Source organism: Oryzias melastigma, linkage group LG16 (assembly GCF_002922805.2).
Source record: "Oryzias melastigma strain HK-1 linkage group LG16, ASM292280v2, whole genome shotgun sequence".
In the NCBI taxonomy this organism is placed as follows: domain Eukaryota; kingdom Metazoa; phylum Chordata; class Actinopteri; order Beloniformes; family Adrianichthyidae; genus Oryzias; species Oryzias melastigma.
This window is the reverse complement of record NC_050527.1, coordinates 10,008,516-10,033,521: the sequence shown is the minus strand read 5'-3', so window position 1 is coordinate 10,033,521 and position 25,006 is coordinate 10,008,516. Positions and strand designations below refer to the sequence as shown.

The 25,006-nt window shown below is 41.3% G+C and overlaps 1 protein-coding gene across 3 annotated transcripts in view; it reads right to left on the bottom strand.

The window, feature by feature from the left end:
* Nucleotides 1-24,578, bottom strand: part of zgc:158766 (uncharacterized protein LOC100009641 homolog) — a 25,053-nt gene extending 475 nt beyond the window's left edge. The window contains exons 1-23 of one of the 3 annotated variants that reach the window (XM_024267714.2): nt 24,173-24,571; nt 21,111-21,308; nt 17,854-19,087; nt 13,960-14,151; nt 13,763-13,886; nt 13,467-13,560; nt 12,909-12,995; nt 11,160-11,276; nt 10,821-10,919; nt 10,497-10,639; nt 10,287-10,425; nt 10,087-10,209; nt 9,825-9,989; nt 7,820-8,652; nt 7,494-7,743; nt 7,063-7,152; nt 6,699-6,923; nt 6,340-6,510; nt 6,080-6,257; nt 3,566-3,682; nt 3,194-3,475; nt 2,728-2,954; nt 1,616-1,678 (exon numbers count right to left, since the gene is read on the bottom strand). In XM_024267714.2, the coding sequence (XP_024123482.1) occupies nt 1,634-1,678; nt 2,728-2,954; nt 3,194-3,475; nt 3,566-3,682; nt 6,080-6,257; nt 6,340-6,510; nt 6,699-6,923; nt 7,063-7,152; nt 7,494-7,743; nt 7,820-8,652; nt 9,825-9,989; nt 10,087-10,209; nt 10,287-10,425; nt 10,497-10,639; nt 10,821-10,919; nt 11,160-11,276; nt 12,909-12,995; nt 13,467-13,560; nt 13,763-13,886; nt 13,960-14,151; nt 17,854-19,087; nt 21,111-21,308; nt 24,173-24,223 (5,184 nt within the window). In that variant the 5' untranslated portion in view covers nt 24,224-24,571 and the 3' untranslated portion in view covers nt 1,616-1,633. Of the gene's footprint in view, nt 1-1,615; nt 1,679-2,727; nt 2,955-3,193; nt 3,476-3,565; nt 3,683-6,079; nt 6,258-6,339; nt 6,511-6,698; nt 6,924-7,062; nt 7,153-7,493; nt 7,744-7,819; nt 8,653-9,824; nt 9,990-10,086; nt 10,210-10,286; nt 10,426-10,496; nt 10,640-10,820; nt 10,920-11,159; nt 11,277-12,908; nt 12,996-13,466; nt 13,561-13,762; nt 13,887-13,959; nt 14,152-17,853; nt 19,088-21,110; nt 21,309-24,172 lie in introns of those variants that run through there. The other 2 variants (XM_024267715.2, XM_024267716.2) reach the window with 2 other exon arrangements.
* Between the last annotated feature and the right edge of the window lie 428 nt (nt 24,579-25,006).

Genomic DNA, 25,006 nt, shown 5'->3' with positions numbered 1-25,006 from the left:
GGAGTTATCTCAATGTTTTATGTATTTTTATTTTTTAAAATTTCAATTCGTCATGATGTCAGAAGAATTAAAGCCAGAAAAAATAAATAAAAAAACATCTCAAACCTTAATTATATGTGTGTTCACTTAACTTTATTTCATAATATGCAGCACATCTCTGCATATAAATACAATTAAACGGACTAAAATACTGCTGCCATAGTTTTCATTATGTGCATTTATTACCTGCATGAATTTTCTTAATGTCTGTTTTTTTTTTAGTTTATTTATGAAGCAGAAATTTAAAACTTCAAATTAATTCACTTTAATTGTTCTTGTTTGAATTTACTTCAGTTTTAAATTGTAGTTCAGTCCAGATCATTCCAATGAGGCCAATTTATCTTTATTTAATTCTAATATATTAGTAGTTAAGTAGATAAATGTCCAAAAGCTCACATGTATTTATAATAAATTAAACTTCCCTTCTATTTGTTTAAACACACTAAAAACATTTTTAAATCAAGTCTGTTTTAGTGTTTCCCTCTAAACAGTCATAGATTCCTTTGTAAAAAGTACGAGCGTCTGTGAGCGGCGAGGCTGATTTGCAGGTTAGTTCTCGGCGCTGCCTCTCTACGATTTATGTGAACGGCTAAAAGGTAAGAGTTTAAAATGAGGTGTCCTCTAACCAATGCGCTGTAACCACACCATGAGAACATTTACACATCCTCTACAGAGTTCTAGGGTCAGTTTACTTCAATTTAGTTTGGTCTGAAAGCCCAACCAAAGCTAACCTATATATTCAAAGCAAAAACAGATAATTGTTGTACCCCCTAAAGCAAAATTTGAGGTCGATTCTATTACACGTTTGTATAGGAAAATTATTTTTAACATTTTATTTTAGGAGAACTGGAACCTCAATTTATCCTCTGTGCTATTTTTTCTTCCTGTTTCTGTTATCAGATGGCACATCTGCTTTTAGTTCTCATGAGCAGCTCTCAGATAAACTGGAGGGAATCTGAAAGGTTAACCCAGAATCTTTTTTTTTTTTTTCAAATTAAATACAAGAAAAAACGGAACTGAAATCCCTTATTGTTGAGAGCTGACCTCACTACTAAAATGAAAGAAAAAGGAAGGCCATTTATAGAAATCTGAAATTATATAAGATTAAATAATCCTGCTACACAAAAATGATAGGAAATGTCTTAAATAAAAGACACCATCATTTATTTCGAAAGTATTTTACTGTTGAGCAGTATTTCATTTTTGTTGTATTTTATAAAATGAATTTACAACCCGTAAAACACACTTCAAAAAGTACGAACAGACACATCAATTAAAGACATATTTCATGCAAAAAAATGTGGACAATTCCTTTCACCGCAAACACACTGCAGGGCCCAACAAAACCAAACTGGAACACAGCATGCATGCTTTGTTGCAGGATCGCTGCTGTCTTGCCAAGCGGATGCACAAAGAAAAATGAAATCACAAACAAAAAAAACGTAAAAAAAAAATCAACAGCCACAGCCCCTAAACTAGACTCGACAAACCGCCATGCAGCAGAGCGCACAAATGGAGGTTGCAGTGTTTCCTCACTGATTAACAAAGTTAAAGAACAGCACAGACACTTACTGACCTAAAAACCCCACCAGAGTCAGACCACTGTGGAGAGGCCGACTGCTAAATGAGTGCTTGTGCTCTGGCAAAAACAAAACAGCAAAAAAGTGGGTAAGAAAACCTGAGGCTGCAACCGTTACTTTTAGTCTGGAATGCAACCTTGAACACACATTCATGACGAACAATTAACAAAAATATTGTAATGCAAACTCAGCTTTGAAAAAACTTGAGAAATTATTAAACTTTTTTTCCAAAGCGGTCAGAGAATTTCAGGTTTAGGAAGTGTAAGTTTTAGTAAGTAAACGTCTCAATAAATCTAAAATGTGGTTCCTGTTTAACTTAAAAAATGAGTTTTCAGAAATATTTTGTTAAAAAAACTTTAACTCCTTGAGGATTGAATACATTTCTAGCTAGAAAAAATAACTTTTGTTTTTGCTTTTAAGTGCTAAATTAATGTACTTTTAGAGCTAAAATACTCATGTGTTTATATTGTAGATGTATTGATGAGTGTTTGCGTCAGTGGGCAATAAGGGGTTAAATTGATGACAAAATATATTTTTACAAAGAGTAAAATACTGAAAGTTATTTAAGGTTTAAGTGTATTTATTCTAGAATAATATTCCTGCCTTTTTATTATTCATAGTTATGCTAAAATGTGCGTTTTTTAAATTTAAAAAATTTAGTTTTATAATGTTCAATAGATGTTTATCTTGTTCGGCCCGTGACCTACAGTGCGTTTTGGATTCTGGGCCTCTGTGCGATTGAGTTTGACACCACTGTAGATTCCAGTGTCCCTGTGGTTCATTTTATCAGTAAAGCACCATTTACATTTACAAAGATTATTAAAAACAATTTTACATTTAAAATAGCACTCGTTTTTTTTTAAGACAAAATGCATTATTGAGATTCATATAAAAAAATTAAACACAATTGACTTTTACTATTTATTTATCATTTCTAGCAAAATAAATGAGTCACACACTTTTGACAAAATAATAAAAGCAGATTAAACTCTTAAAGCTGTTGATAAAAAAATACAGATTGTGATGCTTCAATCAATTTAAATTACACATCAATAAAAAAAGTTGCTAAGTACAGATAACATCATCTAAGAACAAAGCAAACACTCACTGCTGTGATGAACTTGGTTCCCTGGGGTTGGAGCTCTTCATCTTTGGGGAATATTTGGGAGGAGATGGAGGAGGAGGAAGGTGTGGAGGAGCAGAGGAAAGGGGAGGGCTCGTTGTTGTTGAAGGAGTCCATGGCGATGCTGGGGCTGTCGGGGATGGTGATGGTGCTCAGTCCGGTCACGCTGTCACTGGAGTTGCACTGGGAGGACGTCTCTGAGCTCTCTGTAACTGGAAACCACAGCAAGCACAATTTAAGACCAAAATAATGAAAAACATCAATTTCCAGTTGATGTGAGTGGAAACACCGATGAGGCTTGAACACACACGTAGGATTTTAGGGACATCTAGTGGTATTAATGAAAACTGTTTATAAAAGCTGAAACAATGAGAGTCCAAAGAAAATATTTAATTTCAAATGTACTTCGATTCTTGAGGTTTGGGGCCTAAATTTCAAATAGTTCACTCACTCATGGAGGGCTGGCTGCATCCGGAGTCCTGCTCCAGCTCATCCTCCTCTATGCAGTCGTAGGGCCACTGAACAAAGGAGGTCATGCTGCCCATGGGGTACAGGTGTGCATGTGGGTGGGAGGGCGAGGAGTACAGATGCAGGTTGAGGGAGCCCAGCAGGGATGAAGAGGACTGGCTGCTGGAGGAGGAGGTGCTGCTGTTGGAGATGGTGGAGTGAGGCCTTTTGAACGCAGTGCAGTGTTCAAACGAGGACACCGCGATGGACGCTCTGGATCGTGACTCTGCACAGACACAGGGAGGATCTTTAGGTTAGATTTTTATTTTAACTCTCAAACCAAAAAAAAGGAAGAAAAAGAAAAAAAAAATCTCACCTGACCCCTTCATGATATAATCAATGGCTCTGTCACTGATGGCTGCATCACTTGGCTTGATGTCCATGAAAGGTTTGCTTCCGATCCCCATGGAGACCATCTCCTGCATACGCAGCTCTGGAACCAATTTAAAAACCCTCCATTTATTTACATTTAAAGACCCACTCCAATGAAAATCAGGTTTTTGGTGTTTTTAACCTTTTCTTGTGGAATTTCTCCAATAATAGAGGATGAATTTACAGAAAAGTAAGCTCAAAATTGCATTTCTCAGTATTTATTTATTTAAATTGTAGTGAATCAGGAGCAGACACAAAAATGAAGTTAGAGCTCCATTCTGATTCTTGCATTTTTAGTTTTATACAATTCTTTTTAATCAAATTAAGATTTTCCGAACAATTTATTTTTAAATCTTTGATCCCACACTTCATGTTCGTACTTCCAGCTAAGGTTTCTGTTGAGTTCTGCTTTCTGTTCTTGTGGTTTCTGTTGAATGCCTGCGTTTGTTTCCTTTTTGGGTTCAGTTCCTCTTGATATCTAACACTTGTGTTTTGCTTTCTTTTATTTGGCAGGTTCTTCTGGTTGATTCTCACCGGTTTCATGTCCGTACCTGTTCCCTGTGTTGAGTTTTTGGGGATCTCCTGATATGCAGCACTTTCTTTTTCTTTTGTTCTGGCTTTAATAAAATAAATAAAACGTTTTTTTTTTCTATCCTTTTGTGACTACTTTTCTTTTGTTTTGCATTTTGGCACGCCACATAAAAGGGTATGCTTGGTTAGATTTTTGTACAAAAGATGCGTCTGAGCATGCATGTAGAATGTTTTAATCTTTTCTCACTTTATTCATAAAGAACGAAAATAAATATACTTTAGAATTAGTTTTAATAAAGGTACTCCCTTTATTTTAATCAATTTGTATGTGAAGAGTGTTTTTCTAACCCAAAAGATATTTAAAATTTGACAAACAATTGTGAAGAGAATCAAATTGTTTCTGTTTCTGGATGTATTATCCTATCAAATATACTCTTCAGATGCTCAAATAAGAAATTACCTACATATACGTCTAAATGTGACCTGATGGCTCCAGTAAATGTGGCTTTTAAACAAAACTTCAATCAGGAAGTTAAATAGTTTCCACCTGCTTGCTTTATTCTGCTGCCGTTTTCATGCCTGGCTTCCCTGTGTCAACTCCTCAATCCCAGCAGATCTTAACTTATCATTTTTACCTGCGTTTAACCTTTATGTTTGAAGTAGTAAAAATCAAAGTGTGGTGAGTGGATTCTGCAGTGCTGTTTAAGCTGTAACCATGCATCCATGCAGCACTAAATGAACCAAACTGGGTTTGGGTGTAAATTCCTTGAACTTAACAGGAGAGTTCAGGAGAGTTTGCAGTTATGGTTGAATGATTTGCATCTCTGAAACACGTGGCATATCGAATCATTCGCATTGGTGGTGAAACGTGAAAAAACATAAAACCTTATCAAACGTTTATGAAAACTGTCTCCAAACATCTCAGTAGAAAGTTATTCAAGTGAGCCTAAAATGTTATTTTTAATACTAATCTGATGTTTATGGAAAAAAACGTGTAAAAATGTGTTTTTTACTTTAAGTTTGAGCCACATCCAGCTATCTAACAGATGTCTAATCGAGACTGTATGACGGTGATAAGGGCATGTGCTGACAGTTTGGGTGAGAAAGGCACTTAAAATTTCCCCAAATTACGTTTTTTTTTAAGAGTTGCTTTATAAATATCACATCAGATGAATAAAAATGGGAGCTGGAAGAGTCACATCTCATACTGCAAAAACTCACCAAGTATTGTGTAGTTCAAATATATCATTAAACTTAATATCAGATAATAACTATTTTTCATTAAGATGTAATGACTTGTATTAAGACACTAAATCTTGAATATATTAATATATATATTTGATTTTAAAGCAAAATTAAAGCAAATTTTTACAGACTTCCTCGATTAGGAAAACTGGAATGTTTTTATTGACTCAACATAATATAGATTAATTTATTAAAGCAGAGCAAAAGCTTAAAAGTAAACATACATATTGTTTTTTAGGAAAAATGTATCATTAATTCTAGTCTTACTTTAAGATGTTAAGAAATAAGGATAGTTGGGCTGTTGTAACAAATAATATAAGATATTTTCAGGAAAAAATGGTTTATTGTACCTAATTTAAAGCTATAAAACTTTTTTAGGCAAAAAATTTTAAGATCAAATACTAGAACAATAGATAAAAATAAAGTAATATATAAAGTTTATAGCTAATTTCAAAATTTTACTTTGACTTAAAAGGGCAGAATGTCACAACTTATTTTAAGAAATCTTGCCAAGTCAAACTAGTTTTACTGGAGGATTTTTTTCACTTATATCACAGGAAAAATATCCTGTAATCAATATTTTTAACTTGCTTTAAGGATATTTTTTTAGTGCAATTGTGTTTCCAGCTTTTTTGGTGTAATCTGGGGTAAAATGGTGACCTGATTTAACACAGGAACACACCTCTGTTTCTAAGGGCCTGCCTCCAGAGGATTTTGCCAATAATAGCCGTCCACGCTGCCTTGACCTCTGCAGAGCTGGCCTGGAGTATAAACGTGTCCTGGGACTTCCTCCGGCGGAACCAGATCTCAAAACGCAGGCCGCTGTCGCCCACATTTTCTGTCATGCCTATCTCTGCTGTCTGTGTAAAACAAACAAAAATATGATTTAATGTTTTCTGCAAAAATCACTTATATAAGTTAATATGAAGAATGAATTCTTACTTTAAAAGACTGCTTGTAAATGTAAATGTCGTAGCCTCCCTCGATTTTCTTTGTTTTGCTAAAGAGGATGAGGTCTTCGAACAAGAAGACGTGCCGCAGGTATTTCCTGCGTCCGCACCACACTATGAACTCATCCTGGCAGCGAAGCTGACCTTGCTCTTTTAGGTTCACCTAGAGAGGAAACATGGAAGTTCACATGCGTCACAGAGAACAATGCAACTCCTGATGGCGGGCTGACCTCACTGTAAACACAAGATGACTTTATTGTCAAAAATAGCTTCAGTGACCTCTGTGCTGCCTTTAGTCAGGATTACTGAACATCTCTGCGGCCTCATAGCTTTGTTTCTGTCTTGACTTACATCACAGCCCCGAATGGCATCCATAGCCAGCAGGTCGTTGCCGTGGCGCAGCTGGAACTTGACCATCTCCTCTGCGGTGCGGAGGTCGCTCAGCTCCTGCTCCTGAGTCTGGCTGCATTCTTTGATCAGATCTTTGAGCAGAAGAGCATATTTGCTCATCCTTTGAATGGGTTTCAGCAAATATGACGCCAAATCCATCTTATCTCCGAGTTCCAGTTGTTTATTCTGGAGAAAAAACAAAAACAAAAGAGCCTGCAGTGTTGTGCTTTTGTTCCCTACGAAACTTTTTGTTTTTTCCAAAGTGTCTTGACCCTGGAGACAGTCACGGTGAGGAATGCAACCAGAGCGGAGTTTCTGGACGCACCTTAAAGAATTCGTTGCCATGGCTGCTGAGCAGGGCATCAGACTGCGGCTTGTTCTTGCTGTACAGGGCATACATTCCAAACTGATCCTCCTGCACACAACAAGTTACAACACTGACGACGGCGAGAAGCATGCAGACATTGTGCTTTGATTGCCTCGACACAATGATTGATTGAGCTCCTAAAAGGCCGGGCATATGAACGCATGGGTTGAGCCACATTATAGTGTTTAAAAGACATGATAATATGACCTTAGAAAACGATGACGTCAACTGAACACGTTACTCTTGTTTTTATTATCATGATCTACAGGTTTGTGCAGCATGACGCTCAGCCAATAAACACATAAATACATTAATTTAGGAAAGTACTATGATGGAACAACACATTTTTAGAGAAAAAAAGTCCCAAATAGGTGAAGTTCTAGACTCACGTGTCTGAGAAAACAGCTGCTGATGGACAGTGGTGAGTGAGCGCACGCCTCTAGCTCCTTTAAGAAGTACTGGCTGTGGAAGTCCCACAGTTTCTCCACATTCCCGAAAATAATACTACGCTTTCCGCGGAGATCCTGAGGCAAGTCGAGGCGCTCCATCTCAGGGAAGTAGTGCTCGATGATGTAGCTGAGAGAGCGGACGTACTCCCTCTCGGTGGAAATCATTTCGTCCATGATGTGCTGCACTTTGCTGTTGGACACAGAGAAGCCAGGAGGTTAGGACACGGACGTGCGCGGGGTTTCGGGCTGCTGCTTTGCTGCCTCACCTGCTCTGCTTCTTCCCTTCTCCATCGCTGCTGCGTCTGGTGTGGCTTCTGCACGGCGTGGACATGCTGCGGCTGCGTCCCAACGCGGGACTCGTCACGTCTGGCCTCTGCAGCTTCTTCTCTGCTGAAACATTGTTGGTGACCTCCAAGCCCTTGATGTACACGCCGGTGTATCTGTGAACGTGGCTGACGTCCGCGTGCCCGTTGTCTCTCGGGGTCAGCTCGTAGCTCATAGTCTTCTTCATGATCTTCTTCATGGGGTGTTTGCGGAGCCGCGTGACCTTGGAGTTGACCGGCTCAGAGTGGCAGGAGATGGTGGAGTCGATGGTGCAGTCGCTGTCTGTGTCGTCGATGGTGGACGAGCTCTGCTGCAGTTTGTTGTCACAGTCGGGGGGGTAAAGGAAGTGACACGAAGATGACATCGAGCTGGAGGAGCTCTTGGAGAAAGGCCCAGCAGAGTGACATTTACTCTCCCCAAAAGTCCACGATGGGACGGACCTCGGCGTGACGAGCTGAATTTCCGCCGTCTTTAGCGACTCCTCGGCGTCCTCGCCGGCAGAGCTTTGATCCGACTTCACGGCTCGAGCCAACGACTCCTCCAGCTGCTGTTTGGTCTGCTGACACCTGTGCCACACGGAGCTCCACAGCTGCAGCTGCTGAGGACTCTCCAGCGAGAGCACCATGCTGTTGAGCGCGCTGAAGTTGTCCTCAGAGAACTTGGATGCCTCCTTGCAGTAATCCTGCAAAATCTGCACCACAGATGAGGAAACTCCCCGTTCAGAAGAATCCATCTGAAGGAAAAAGTCCTGGCAGTGATCCATCCATTGGTTCGCCTAAAGATGTAAATAAACATTCGTTAGAACGTTTTTAAGTTATGTTCATCATTTACAGTCAGGTAAAACTCAAAAAGATCTATTAAAATGCGACCTTTTACACTGCAAACTATTTATAGTGTTTAGATACTCAAGATATTTAACAGGATTTAAGCTGTTTTAACCTATCTTTGATCTACTTTTTCAAGTTTTTGTCTCACTAAACCCTAATATCTAAAAATGGGTCAGTTATGATTTAAATGAGTCAATATTCTTTCGCTTTAGTGGGCAAACGTTTTGACTCGTGAACCACAAAACACAAAGGCTCAGACCAGGAGCAGATATTTTGGTAATCCATCTCATTACAGAAAGAAATATGAATCTTGATAAAATGATGCTTTGATATTGATCTACCAACACCACATGAATGCAGAAAAACATTCCTGCACCCAACTAAAAGTCAATTTATTTGTAGTGAACTACCTATAAAGAGACACAATTTCAGGGAAAATAAAACATTCTTAAAGATTAGCAATTTAATTAATTTCACTTTACAGGCCAGATCTAATAGTTTAACGGGCCGCATATGGGCTGTAGTTTGCTCCCCACTCTTGACAATAGAAAAACTTGATGTAAGACTCAAAAAAAACACAAATTGCTCTGTCCTATTTAGCTTGATTTTAAGGATGTTATTTTTAAGTTCAATAAATCTCAACAAGTTAAAAATGTAGATTTTTGTTGAAAGAATAAGTGCTACTTTTAGATTTTATGAGGATTTATTAAGATCAGCCAACTTGTACTTAGATCGTATTGTCATTTTGTTCACATTTTGTTTTGAAATAAGTCATCTCCACTTATGACACTAATTTTTTGTCACTGTAATCAAAATAAACTATAGTTAGGTACTTAAAGACTTATATTTTTTGTAAAAAAAATTACAAAAAATAGAATGGAATTAGCAAAAAAAAATACTATAAAACAATAAATTTGAAATAGTTCTATACAAGTTTGCTTTTTTAGCTTATTTTTTTCCGTTTTGAATGCCTGTATGGAGCTCCTTGTATTTGACATCTTACTGATTTACTGTAAAGTAAAAATCAATTCAAGATTATTTTACTAATTTCTTGTGATTTTCTTTCTAAAACAGACCATCTTTGACTATTTCTGGGCCACCACATTTTGCTCGTACTTACCGAGTCGTAGAACTCGTACAGGTTTGTTAGGATTTCCAGCATGGCTTTCCGTTGCTCCGCTCTGCTCAATGTGGTACCCAGCTGTTGTTTGAAGTCCATTAGAACCGAGTCTGGAAGGGATTCAGGTGAATTCTTCACCAACTGCAAGCCGTGCCTCTGCTGGTGCTGTCCAAAAAAATAAAAAAAATATATTTTTGTTTTAAAGTCAGGCTTCGTCAATCTATAAATGTATGCAGCAGCACTTTTTTTTTTTTTTTTTTACCACAGACTCCTCCAGAAAGTGGTCCAGCTTCTCCCTCATCTCTTTAATTTTGCTCAAAGAAATATTTGTCCACTCCAGAGGTGTGAGCAGCTCCTCTCCTGCTAAGCTAAACCAGTGTTTGATCTGCAAACACATGTTGGTTTTCTGAGTAAATCGTGTGTTCAGAAGAGGTTAAAGAAGGTAAATCATTTTGAGCTCACCTGCTGCGTTTGCTCCTCAAACTTGCGCACCTCCAACAGGCTCTCCAACTCTTTCTGCGACTTGTTGGACAGAATCACAAGCTTGTGAACCTCCTCGTCCACTTGGTTATAGAGCGTGCTCAACACGTCCACGGCGTCCCTAAAAAACACACTGTTTTGAGATAGGAAGCGAGCGGCGGCGTTGTAATCCTCACAGGCTCCATCCTGTACCTGTAGCTCTCATTCTCACAGGCCTCTTCCTTCCTGATGCGGGCGAGCACGGTTCCTCCTTCCAGGCGCAGCCTGTTCAGGCGAGCGTCGTCCAGCACGCACTTCATGAGCTGCCTCTGCTGCTCCAACACCTCCGACACGTCCTGGAAAGATACAAATTGTAGCAAAGTGAATTTACAAAACCAACAAACAAAAAGGCAGCAGAAGCTTCTGGTTCCTCCAGTGGAAATCTTCCAACTTTTTTGTCCTTAATTCAAAAATTCTCTGCCATGACTATTTACAACCCAAGGATTGCACACGGAGACAAAACTCTTCAGCTCTAACCTTCGAGGTCTCAGGGTTGCTAGAGGCACACAGCAGACTAATGGACTCCTGAAGGGAGGAGATGGCTGCACTGCAGCTGCTGGCAAACTGTTCGATTTTCTGCAATGAAAGAGAAAAGGAGAGGAAAGAGATGTGTGAGGGTTATCAGCATTAAACCTCGTCAAAACAAAAGCAGTGCCATGTGAGATAATGAACATGTTTTAACTGGCTGCCCTTCAACTGTGAACCACTTTGGCTAAACCGCAGTTTCAATAAATGTACTTTCTTGTGTTCAAAACAACACTTAGGCTTTCTACTTCCAAAGATATTGATGATGTTGCCAGCAGGCCGTGTGTCTACCTGTCTGAAGTTGATCCAGTGGTGGTGTTCGTAGTGGAAGGTGCCCTCCAGGTCTCGGGTGAGCTGGGTTGGGTCAATGTGCTTCTGCAGGGCTTTCAGCGAGGAGACTGTCTCAGTCTGGGAACAAAATCAAATCTGTCACTACGAGGTTCTGCTTGTTGTTCATTGAAGCAGCAGCAACTTAAAGTCCCACTCTGATCATCTTTTGATCCATTGTAAAAGCGTTAAGACCACCTGGTGGTCTTTTTTAGGGATGTCCTGATCAGGTTTTTTGTGTTTAATAACACAGCAGAGACACTTGCAGTCAATCTAAAGCATTTTTAAGAGTTATTGATCCTGAAAGTCTGAATCTGTGAACATTTACAATTGTTTTTGTTGGCCTCCTGCTTGAGCTGCTGCTGTATTCTGCTACGTTTTACAGCAGTGACATTTTGTGATCTGTTCATGGCATCCAGACTTCTAATTGAGTATTTATCCAGAATAATAAGATTGAAATATAAAGCGTTGATTATAATAAGGATAAATGAAATATCTGATACTGATCAGGGGATAACATCCGACATCGATCGATTCATCAACCACATGATCGGCCCCGATTTTCGATCACGTGATTGGATCCGGACATCCCTAGTCTTTTTAATTGTGAATATAAGCCAGTTATATGCCAGTTTTGGCCTAAATTAAAAATCCTGTCGTTTTTGAGGACATAGTTTCTGCAGAGCAGTAGCAATTGACTAGAAATTGGCCTCTGATTTGTGGGCAGAGCTGTTTGAGAGCAGCCCACCATTTCCCATCATTTGTTTACACACCCCTGCTAGCTTAAAGCACCTTACAACCCTGACCTTTATCCTTGTTTCCACTGAGCGGTCGAGTATTTTGAGTTTCCATTGTAAAATGGCCCATTAAGCAGTACCGGTTGTAGGTCCATAGAAAAATGGAACGGGTAGGATGGGGCGGAGCCACTGTTGCCACTGGATGATTGGCAGAAAGTGATTACAACATTAGCAAGCACCAGTATAGCGCTAAGCTAGTGATTACGTTCTCCTCTTTACGGCTGTATTCTTCTTCTTTCAAACATTAGATTCCTGTTACACATGATGTACCAGAAGTAAAGCAACAAAACGACAAGCTGCTGGATGACCTCCAATGTTGTTGCTTTTTTTGTTGTTGCACTACAATAACGCAATGATACGCTAGCAGTCTACACCGTACATGCGCTGTGAAAACAAACCGCTCAGTAAACCGTGGCTTAACTGGGTGGAAACGCTCGCCAGAATTAATTGGACCGTACCGTACCACTCCCTACCGGAATGGACAGTACTGGACCACTCGGTGGAATCAAGGCCTAAGATTAGCGGTGCAACAAAAATGGCGAGCAATATCAAAGCTATTTGTAACCAGATTCCAGATCATACAAAGAAAACAGAGACGTATATGAATTTGGATAGAGAAATACTCAGAAATAAAAAATGTAGCTACATTTTCTTTCTATGAGTCCTCAATTTTTGGTGTTAAAATAACCAAAAACACAACTTTCATTGAAATGGGTCTTTAAACCTCTCTCACGCCAATCCCTGCTCGTCTCAGTCCAAAGTTCTCCCAGGAAGGAGATGGGTGATTATCAGATAAGTAATGAAACTTTAGTCTAGTCACAGATACATTTACACAATCTAAATTCTTGAGAGCTTAAACCTGTTTGGATCTCTCACACCAATAAGCTCCAGAGCCTTCCCATGTTTGTGTGTTTACCTGTACACCGACGTCTCGATCAAGTTTGACCGATGCCTCCTTGTCCACCAGGAACACAACGGAATAAAGTGCATTTGGTACTAAAACCTGAGAAAAACAAGCACTTTTACTATCACAGTTACAAAAAACAACAAACAAACAGGACTGAATAACTGACTGTCACACAACCACATCTTCAAGACATTAGCAAACCTCGCGTCCTTACAGTACTTAGAGGCTTATATCTTGCGAGTTGGCTGAAGCAAACTAATTCCCAGCAAGAGGTCAAAAACAGACAAGTAACGACAGGCGTCTCCGCAGGAGCCCCGAGGACACACTTTTAAAAAAAATGTCTTGGAAGAGCAGCCACTAAAACTTTCAGGTGTGACTCTTTTTTTTAGCAAATCTGTATCAGAGAATAAAAAGTAATAAAAGAGGTTCAAAAATGAATCAAAATAATCATGCATCTGATAGGAAGAAGAAGTATTTTAGCCAAGAAAACAGCGGGATTTTCTGTGGGGATTAAAAGGGCTTAGGGCGTGTTGGAGGGTAATTACATATTTTCCACTGTGGGCTTACCTGAAATTCAGACAGGGATGACAACAGAGCGGGAACAGGCTGCTGCCGTCTGCCGTCTATCACAGCAGTTAGGCCTTTATCACGCTTCTCTTTCCTGAAACCAGAGTCTCACTGTTATCTCACGTTTGAACCAGCACAGAGAGTTTAGTCCATGTTTGTTAAATAATATTAACTACATTTTGAACCACTTACATAATCTAAAGAAGCAGCTAAACTGTCAACAGTAAAATAACATTATTTGTTAAGCAGCTATTTTTACAGTCTGTTATTACAGCTGAGGATGATAGGAGACTCACTGCAGGGTTGAGTGGTAGTATCCTAGTAAACAGGTTAGCTCCTTGACTGTGCACGTCTCTCCTGTCCAGACCTGAGACCTGGTGCACACCTGCAGCACAGCTCTGCCGCTGCGATCCCTGTTTCCTGGGTGAGAGAAGCTCCAAGAGTCACTCAGGCTCAGCAAAACTAAATATAAGAGCTTTATAAATAGAAGTACCAGGCAAGATCACAGCTCCAGATGTAAGCAGCTCTTGGTTGACCTCTGACACCAGTTTGGGAAATGCTGAGTTATAGTCGCAGGAAGAGCTCTCGCTCGTGTTTAACCCATTGGCAGCTTTGGGAGCGTCCAGTTCCTCCACGGTGGTTTTGTTCTGCCTGTTTTCAATGTTGTCATCCCGCTGTCCTGCAGCTACAAATATAATCAGTTATAGTCTCAACAAAATAAAAAGTCAATTACATTGATTTTATTTTCAGCAGTTTGTCCTTTCTTACACGTACATGATAACAAACCATTATTAGCGGTTAGACAGATTCTTCATTAGTGAGTTCACTCTGTTTCATCATGCAGTTCAGGTGTTTAGTCAGCCTGACTCACAGGTAACTCCAGTGTAATTAAGACTTTCTTATCCTCATCTCCTCCCACTCCTCCCACCATACCCGGAGGCTCCGTTTACAGGAACGATGCGCCTCGCATTCCTAAGTGTTTCCACAGTTAACAACAACGATGCTTTTTGGCAGAATGCAGAGCAACAAAATGCATGCAGGGTGATTTACTGACAACAACAGCAGGTGGAACGGACAGAACTCATCCACAGGACATCTTATTTTTAGTGAAGTTCAAGCTAAAATTGAAAAAGCTCTTTAAAACATGAAAAGTGGGTTTGATTTTTTTTTAATTATTTGTTTAGTGATGAGTCATTGCTGCAGCAGCTGCTCTTCACAAATGCAGTATTGCAAATAAAAAGCACAAATTGACTTTAATATGTTTTCTTTAAGATGCTCTGAGATTTTTAATGGTTTTATATTCATCTTTTGATTTTATTTGTCTGTGATTAACAGAATTTTATAATGCAAGAAAAAGCAGTTAAGAATAACAACTCTGAAATGAATGCTATTAAAAAATACCTACATGCTTAAAACGTGTGATTTTGTCAGCATTTTACTGTAATTAAACTAATGACAGGAAACTCAAAATATGTTAAAACTATAGACATCTATATATAGTTATGATAAACTTTAGTATTCAGGTAGTAAGAAAAACAACACATGTACACATTTTTATACTCTGGAAAATCCATCCATCTTTTTCTGCTCATCCAGGACCAAATCGGGGGGCAGCAGCCTAAGCAAAGATGCTCAGGCTTCCCCCTCCCCGGCCTCTTCCTCCAGCTTGTCTGGGGGGACCCAGGCCAGTGGAGAGATGTAGTCTCTCTAGCATGGTCCTGGATCTCCCCAGGCCACCTTCCAACCACCTTAATGTGGTGGAGGGTCTTCTGTCTGGGCCAAAGATAAAAAATCCAAGAATCCCCCCCAAAAAATCCTAAACTCTACAGACCAAAAATAGCCTCAAGCTGTCCCAAGCCCGGAAAATGCATAAGGTAGAAAAGCATTCCAAATAAAACTTATAAGACATAGATATCAGGGCTGTCACAAACCATTATTTCAACAGTCGACTAATCGCCAATTACTTTTCCAATTGGTCGACTAATTGGATTGTTTGTACATAGGTTTGCTCTCTATTTACCTAAACAATGAATTTCCCTGAGGACCTCCAAAGGGATTAATAAAGTATTTTCTATTCTATTCTATTCTATTCCAATGATCTCTTTTCAGTGTTATTATAGTCGCAACGTGCTTCTTCTTCAGGTGCTCATGCATCGCTGTAGTGCTACCATGCTACCAAGTTCTGCCTTAGATAATGCATTGGACATTTTTGTCTTCTATTTATTTATATTTTTTATGGATCCTACCTTCAAGTTCCGTTGGCGTAATATCATGGTACCTGGGTCTTCCTATAACTTCCTGTGACATCACCACTGACCCAGATTAGCGCTACTGCGCATTTCATGTGTGTCAAAGACAATTAGAAAGCGCACACCAGTTTTTTATATATTTTTTTTTTTTGGAGGTGGATAATGTCTAATCAACTACTAAAGTAGTCGTGACTAATCGACTAATCGTGACAGCCCTAATGGATATACGAATAAATGAAGTGATATGATGATAGCATGGTTGTGTATGTATTTCAGGAGCTCAGACGGATGAGGCCAATGATTCTATTCAAATTCATCCAAATTTTACCCTCACACCCTGAACCAGGCTGCACCTTTGTTGTGTGTCGTTTTTTTTTCAGCAGTCAAAGGCCTCTTGTGTTGTCCTGCTGGACTCTGTGACAGTAAGCCCCCCCAGCACACCCTCTATTGTCTCCAAACAGTTAATGCATTTCCTGTGCGACTGTGACCAGACCGCTGTTTGCTGCATGTTTCCTAAAATGCTTTGTTTGGGAGGAAGTGGCAAAGCGTTGTCCGGTGTTGCATTTCTGAGCCATCAAAGAGGACAAATCTGCACGCTTTGCTGAAACCTTAACACCACCATCACACCGTTTGGATATTATTGCAGGCAGAAGTGTATTTATTCTATTTTTTAATTGACTGGGATTATCCAGTGCAGGTAGGGTTTTACGTTTCTGGACTTTCCACAGACAGCAGCTCAGCTGGAGCATTTTTCTTTTCCCTGTGGATCTGCAGAGGTTGATTGGCTCACAAAGAAAACTTTTGTGGGGATCAGTGCATCCCCCAACCCAATCAGAGAGTCGGCCCAATCACTGCAGGGCCACTTCATTGTGAGATGCTGGGGTCCCTGTGGCTGGTTTACACCACCCTTTGTGCTCTTTGAATCGGTTGTGGGAAACCTTCTCTGTAGATGCTGAAATACGATCCTCTGTTAGGTCATCTCACCCATGTACCAGTGATGTGGTTTAACTATAGTATTTATACTACCACTACTTAGTCTTTGGTCTGAATTCAAAGGTCAAGCTCACTTCTCGCCTCACATCTCAAGTCACTGATGAGTTCTAAAAGCAGCACAAATTCCTGGCTGGTACTCAGCCATCGCTGCTTTGCTGAGCTACTCCACAGAAACAGAACAAAACCCAGCTGGCAGGCAGGCAGCAGAAAAGAAAACAGTTGAGTGCCGTTTCCATGGGTAGGGCCGTACCTGTGCGCCCAGCGTGCCAAGTAACACAAAGCGTGGGTTTGAAAAGGCAAACTGTCGCTGATGGAGGCGGCAATGCTTCAAAGACAGGAACCTGGGTTCATTTAGGGATGAACCGTTGGAACCAGCGCTGCTCCAGGGCAGTACTTCATAACCACACGGGGAACAAGCACCTATTAGGACAATTGCACAACCTCGGGTTGATTTTTTTTTAGACTGATACGCCATGAGTCACGGTCTGACACCACGACTGAACTGTTGAGCTGAAATGCATAGTTTCATTTTTGAAAGAGTTATGATTTTTGAGCTAATCGAATCATTTTTGGCTTTAGTTTTATTAAAGTACATTGTTTAATTAGATTTTTTTATGGACTACTACAAGTTGAAGTATTTGGGACAGATTCCTTTAGCAGACTAACTTTATTATCTTGTGATTTTTGACATTTAAAACATTCTTTTGTCAGAACTACACGTGTATGACTTGATTATGCATTTTCTTAGTGCAGCTTCCTTTCACATTAAGAGTTTTTTAAATCACTATGACAAATTTAGATGTATTTTTGTCCTTTTTGCAAACATTTTAGATCAGTATCTCCCATATTTACTGTTTTATTCTTATGATTTTATTGTGTTTTGACTAGATATAACTCAGAGAAAAAAAAGAAGGTCAGCATTTATCTTTGCACCTACCGAAGTGCCCTTAGGCAAAACGCTAAAGCTCAAACATGTGTCAAAAGAGGCTGCACTTTGTTTAAACCATAATTCTACTGTGTGTCAAAACAGATTTTTTTATAATAAATAAAAAGTTTGAAACATGTCACATCTGAGCATATATCTATTTAAATCACTCAATCAAGATTCCCACCATGACTCATTTACAGGATAAATATAGAAATACCTGTCTCCTCTTTGCTGCTTCGCCTGTCGTTTCCTGGAAACACGGCTTCCACATCCAGCTTCCCAAATCGAAGGGTGTAGCCATTCATCAGCTTTTTGGGGGAGATGCTGGTTGAGCCTCCTGAAGAGGATCGCTCTCTGTGACCTTTACTCTGGCCTGCTTTGTTAGTCCTCTCCAGCGACTTGGAGCGCCGGTCTGCTCGCCTCTCAGCGCTCCTCAGGCCCCTCTGCAGGTAAAACAGAGGCGTGCTGGGCCTGGAGTCGTCTCCGCCGAGCCAGCTCCGGCTGCTAACCTTCCGAGAACGGTGTTCTCTGGGAGAAGTGCGCGTGTCGGGGCTGCTTCCTGGTGTGACTGTTCTCTCTCTCAGGCCTGTGTTGGGCTCTGAGCTTTCCTCCAGGATGGATTCGGAGCTGGAGCCGAGGGTCATGGGGTTTTGCAAAGCCTCCATGTAAGATTTCCTGAAAAGTCGCCTGCTCTCGAAGGTAACGGAGTCTCTCGGTATGCGGCGCCGAGGGCCTGGGTTACTAAGGTCTGTGCTGAAAGAGAGCATCTTGGATCCTTGCCCTTTTTCCCTGTCGTCCTCATCCCCCAGTGCTTCAGCACAGTCCTCTGGAGAGCTGACGGTTTTGTTAACGGTTGTGGCAGAATCTTCCCTGCTGATGTTCTGGATCTCAGTGCTGGAGTCCTTGCGGGGTCTGTTTGGCGAGCTGGGTTCAGAGAAGATGGAGTCGGCTCCCTGAGAGATCAGGGACTCTCTGGAGCTGCGATGGCTGTCCAGAGTCCCGGTGGATCCGCTGGTGCTGCAGGTGCTGAGATGGCCGCGAAAGCCGTCCCCGCTGCAGCGGGCTTGCATGATGGCGTCTGCCGTGCTGCTGACAAACAGCGGGTTCACCACGTTTGTCCAAGCTGTCCTGTACACAGCCGTACCAGTAGTGAGCAGACAGTTCTGTAGCGGGTGCAGGTTGCGGTCGCGCGTTACATTCTGCAGAAACTCAGCCGTGAAAACACTTCCGTACATGCCCTCCAAAATGGGGATCTCCGCAACGGCCTGCCCACTGGCCGACAGACATTTGATCACCAGCTTTGCAGCCTTGCGGCCGAGAGGAACTATTTGTAAATAGAAATCTCCTTGCTTTAGTCTGACTTTGTGCAGAGGAGCAAGCTGCAGGATGACCTTTTCGTGTAAGCAGAGTGGCCACCCCTCATCATAGAGCAGCAGGCCTCTGAACCTCAGCTGGGGAGACAGAGAGAAATCAGTCATTATCATCTCTCGTGAAATATCAGCTTTATAGACAAATCTGTGAATGCATTATTTTATATAACATAAACTAGATTCATCCCAGAAGGCAAAAGACTGAAGAAGAAACCTGTCGGTTCAGGCACAACACAAATCTTTGCCGTGACAGGAGAGAAAAAAAAACTGAAGAAGAAAAAGAAAACAAGTGCAAAGAGACAGTGCTTAAGGGTTGGCTTTTTTCATCTCTTATGAAAACCAAGGCAAAGACAGAGGATGTAAGCTCTCTCAGAAGCCTCTCATATTGCCTGCAATACAAAGACTCTCATGCACAGCGAGCCGTTCTCAGGGGCTAGGCTTAGATGAAGCTGCTGCTCTATGGCTATCGTCAAAGCAGACATGAATGCAGCGGAATAAAGTTTCACTGCTTTACTGTTCAACCCAAAAGCAATCAAAGCTGCTGAGAGGCAATATTGAGTTTCACCGTTCCACATCGAAATAAAGATTCTGTTCCAGTAAAAAAAATAAAATAAAATAATCATTTCATGGTAGCACGATATGAAGAAAACTGTGTGATGCTAGCCATCGATATTGGAATGACAATATGACTTGCAATACATGAATAAATGGAAAAAAATGTTAATAAAAATGCTGCATGATATATACTTATATTGTGCTTTTTTATCTTCTTTGAAGGCCCAAAGCGCTTTACAGTCACATTCCCATTCATCCATTCATAGTGTCGAACACTGGCGTCAACCTATAACCACCAGCAGTAATGTGAGGCTCAGTGTCTTGAACAAGAACACTTTGACTTAAGAGTAGTAGGGGTGGAGTGAATAATTGATTACTTGATGCATCAATTAAAAACTATAGACGATTCTGAATCGTTTTATGAATTTTAAATAATCAAAAAATTAATATAATTTAAATTAAAGCTAGAACATGCGGCGTTTTTCACTTTTGAACAGCACACAAACATGGCTGATCTTGCAGATCGTGTCAAACGATCAGCCCAACTTCAGTGTTGACGGTCAATTGGCTTTGGATAAAAGTTATGTGCTGTGTAAGTTCTGTCAGACCAAAATTAAATATGTAGGGAACACCACACATTTACAAAATCCCATTGTATGGTTCCATCCAGGAGAGGGTAGAAACTAGATACTACTGGTGTGATTGTGGCTTTAACAAGTTCAGCTACGAGCACTTCCAATAGTCAGAAAACTGCATTAGATATCCTACAGAAACTTCCACCGTCGTCTGAAAAGGTTAAGCGAATAACAAAGTCAATCGGAGCTTTTATAGCGAAAGACTTGAAACCGTATTCTGTGGTGGAGACTGAGGGCTTCCACGTGTTCCTCCATATGTTAGAGTTGAGATACAACATTCTTTTGTTGTTGCTTCTTCACCGATACAATCAACCCAGCCCTATATACTGAGCTGAATCAGGCCTCACAATATCTGCTCATTTAATAACCAAAAGACTGGCAGCTAAAATCTCATGTCCTCCAAACTCAGAGAATGACTGCAAACTGAATTGATAATGATTTCATAATCGAATCGTTGCCTCCTGCATAGAATCAAATTATGAGGTACCTTAAGATTCCCACCCGTAATACGCAGGAAGGCAGGAACCAAACCTGCAAACCTCCAATCAGAGGTCAACCACTCTACCTCTGTACCACAGCCACCCAACAAAAACAAGTAACATGTCATTTAAATTTCACTACAACAGTTTTGTCAACTTAAACTAAACTTAAAATGACCCATGTCTACACGGGAGGCGAGCATTTCATATAAAAAGGGCTGCATATGCATCAGATGCATAAATTTGATTCACTAACTACTTCAAACTACCATGTTTAGCTTGTCTGTAAACATCTGCGACAACCATTTATTGCAGTTTTTATAATCTTTTGCAATATTATGTTGATGATAAATTTGCGATCTATTGTGCAGGCATAGTAAATGTACACAAAAAAACTCTGATGCCCTCAGTTTTTTGTGACCAAGCAGCACTCACACAGGTCTCTCTGTGGATGATCTGCAGGATTCTCTTTGCAGGAAGCAAGAAGTCGATGAAGCAGCGGAGGCCGTCCCCCCGGTACTGCCTCTCCACCACGCTGAAGAGCTGCCAGAGGACGGTTGACGCAGTGGCACTGAAGGGTCGGTACAGAGCGGACAAGGTGCCCTGGATGCACTTGTCCAAAGTCTCGGCGTCCTAACAAAACAAGAACGAAAAGAACGTGAATTCTGTGTGTGATATATAAACACCGATGCAATGACAGAAAATGTTAAATGTAAGAACAAATAAAACCACAGAATAATAGTTTTTGGGGAACTATAGGAAAAGCAAAGAGTGCAACCAAAATATTTTTGAAGGGTGCTAATATTTTTGTTAGGATCACGGTTAAGCTCCAATCCACAGACAATAATATAATTATAAGTAGATCAACTGGTGTTTGTGTGCGGCAAATAATCCTATTAAACTGAAAAGTCAGGAAGTTTGAGCATCCCGATGACGGGAAACACCTGGTTAGAGCGACGTCACTGTCGGAACAAAAACAACCAAAATGGAAAGTCCGGACTGGACTCAAGCTGGGTGGAAAAATGAGCAAAAACCATGTCATCTGTCCCATACGTGACCTGGAGCAGATGACATTTCCAACCCTGATGTTGGATCAGCGAGCAGCACATTTGGGAGTCTTGGATGAGGTTGACCTGTTGATGCGGTTGTGTTAGTGGTTCCGGCTACAACCTTCCTGTGATTAGTCAGAGCCGAGCCCAAACATCTCCATTATCTGTCCTTCCTGAGTGGAACACAACCGCGGAGCGTCCCCATCTGCCTCTCACGATAAGCCGACAAACGGCAAAGCTACAACAACCACACAAGCTCGGACTAAACTCTTCCTGATTTTGTCTACATGACAACAAATGTGCATCAAGAAGTGTCCTGTCGAGTTCTGCTCATGCCAAAGCCCATATTTCATCCTTTTGTGGGATCTGTCCTGCTCATCCGAGCACCATCAATTAGAGGAGAGTGAGTACAGTTCAGCTCATTCGCACACATGCCACGACTCTACTACAAGGCCCTCATTGTGCACTCCGCCTCTCTAAGTGGCATGTGCTGTACAGTGCTGGTGCCCAGGAACAAAACACCCACTTCCATTAGCAGTCAGCTTTCTTTTTTAGTGAGACATACAGTTTTCTCTGGACATTAGTCACTGTTGAGCTCAACGGGAGAGGAGTGACATGGTGCTTTATAGGAGGAGCGCTAACAATAGGCGGAAAGCTCTTACTAGGAAAGGATTGTTTTCGGGTTTCCAAGGCAGAGGTGAGGCTTTGAAGAACAATTAGTAGACGCTGCAAAAGTTTGAGCTACACTACAACTTCAAATCCTGGCTGATTTTGAATAAAATAGCTGGATAATGACCTGTTTACATAAAAGATGCTGAAAAACACAGATTACACCATAAAACATCTCCTGTATTGTCTTGAAGCTTTACAGGCTTTCCACCAAGTGTCACCTGCACGCTCCAAAACATATTTGCAAATCTCAGCAGAATGGCTGAACCACCAAAGCTGAGCTTCCCATCCGCTTTGAGCCACAGAGGAATGTAGTGTGTATAGTTCTGTATGTCTAGCTTCAGAGCTTTTAGCCAGAATGAGCGCAGAGAGGGAAGTCCCACCCTTTTTTTTTTTTTTAGATGCCAGGTCTATGTGAGCTCGGCTGCTTTACGGAGGGCCGGAGTGGTAATTACTGGTTTTACGCTCCAGGTGGAACATTTTTGTCTGAGCTGTTGGTAAAACCAGCTGTTCACCAGTTAAACAGAGAGTAAGGAAGCTGAGTGTGTTAAGCTGAGAGGTTAAATGGGCTTTGAAGTTTAGAAAAACCCAAATAAAGCATCAAATGATGAATGACTTTGTTCTAAAACAGCATTACTTTTTGACCTTGGTGCCACAGGAGGTGAAGAAAATGATATATATATATTTAAAACAAGACAGAAAAACACCCACAGACACGGGGAGTCACACAGAGTGGACGCAGAGTGGTCACTGACACATTTAGTGGGTCAGGGACACAAAAGACGCTGCCTGCCAGGCCTCCAGTGGAGCATGAAGCCACCAGGGGAGTGTAACAGGAGAGCCCTGGCGCCCCCATACAGGCCGCTCGCTAAGCGACCTGCGAGTGGGTGCAGAGGCAGGAGTAGGACAAAGCCTGCAGGTTGCTCAGACCTGCCCTGCTGCCAGGTGCCAGGATGCCAACAAAGAAGGCTGATGAGGACCCCCCACCCACCCAACCACCACCTTATCTTAGTCATCCTGCACCACTGAATGGTTTGATTCAGCTTTTAATCTGGACACACAAAAATCCAACTTCATATGAGGTAAAGAAGATCTATCTGCCTTCTTAGTAGCATCTTCTACTTTCATGTTTAATGCTTAGGAGCATCTTTAAGAAAAGTCAAAAGAGGCCAGTGAATGACTTTTCCAAACAGGATGTGAACTCATAAACTGACAGGATATTGTCTTTTAACAGTGAGTCTTTTTCCCCACTTTAATGATGGAAATTTGCATTATTGATCAAGCCAGTGTATAAAGGAGAAGCCAACAAAGGAGACAAAAAGTGAATGAAGGTCCTTCAGCCAATGAGAGCTTTGAAGAGTGCTGACAACAGAGACAAAGGAAACCAACAAAGACTCCTGATACCTCAGCAGGGTAAATATGGAATGAGTGCATTCCAAAACAAGCAGGAGGCTGATAACAACCGATCAGGGAGGATGCAACTCTGTGTCTAAACAGAAAGTAAATACAAGATATACAGTTGAGTACACAGTCTGTTTTATGTTTAGAGACAATCACTGGATTAGAACGAAGTAGAAAGTGTGTCAGTGTACTTTTATTTTGAAAAACCTTGTCCTGGCTTTGTTTTGGCTGTAGATTTAGCAGTCAAAATATTAGCTACAGGAGTGTTCTTTCAAAAACACCCACGTGCTTTGAGACACAACACAAACTTTAAAGGAAAACATTTTCAGAGTTAAAGAACATGTCGAGTCAGAGACAAACGAAACTCCAAATTCCTACCTTGATACTCAGGTAGTTGTCAAAACTGCGAGACTTTGCCCTGGAGTGCATTTTGACCCACGACGGAGGAAATCCAAAGCTTCAACAACAAATAGGGCGTCATCCACTCTAAACGGGAGTCCGAAGTTTGAGGGATGCGAGTCATCGCTGTGACAACAACAGGTTCAGCACCATGTCTCACCCCTGGTGAACCCCTCTGGGTGCTGTAGTGTCGGCAGCTGGAGCAGACTAAACTCCAGAGCGTGAGAGAGGCAGAGCGCTGGATTCCCCGGCTCTCGCCCTCCCTTCCTCCTGCATAACTTCCCCCGCCCTGCTTCGCTCTGGATAAATGCACGCCGCTGCAACTGCAGGCTGTCACAAAACACAGTCGCTGCTGCTAAACCTGCACCCCCCCACCTCCACCGCTGCTCTGAGCCCCAAAACCTGCAAACAGATTCTCTCTGACACCCCCTCCTGACCCTTTACAACCCCTACCTCCACCGGCAGCTCTCCTCTGCCCCTCCTGCCACAATGGTCCCCTTTTGTCCCCGCAGTACAAATGGACTAGGGTTTCAGCTTATTCTGCTGCTTTGCAGGAGAAAAAAGAAAGGAAGACATCAGCACCGGACTGGAGGCTCAGGTCACAATGGCATTCCCCTGAAATGCTTCCCGATTCTCTGAACGACTGGAACAAGGACACATGTGGAGTGACCTCCTGCTACAGAAGATCTGATTGAATTAAAACCGTCACTTATGACAGGATTCAGCATTTCTGCCTCAAACACAAGAAGCCCTTGTTCATGAGGGGGGCAAAAAAAGCTCACAGTGTGTGTGAAAATCAAGATTTGTGTTTAA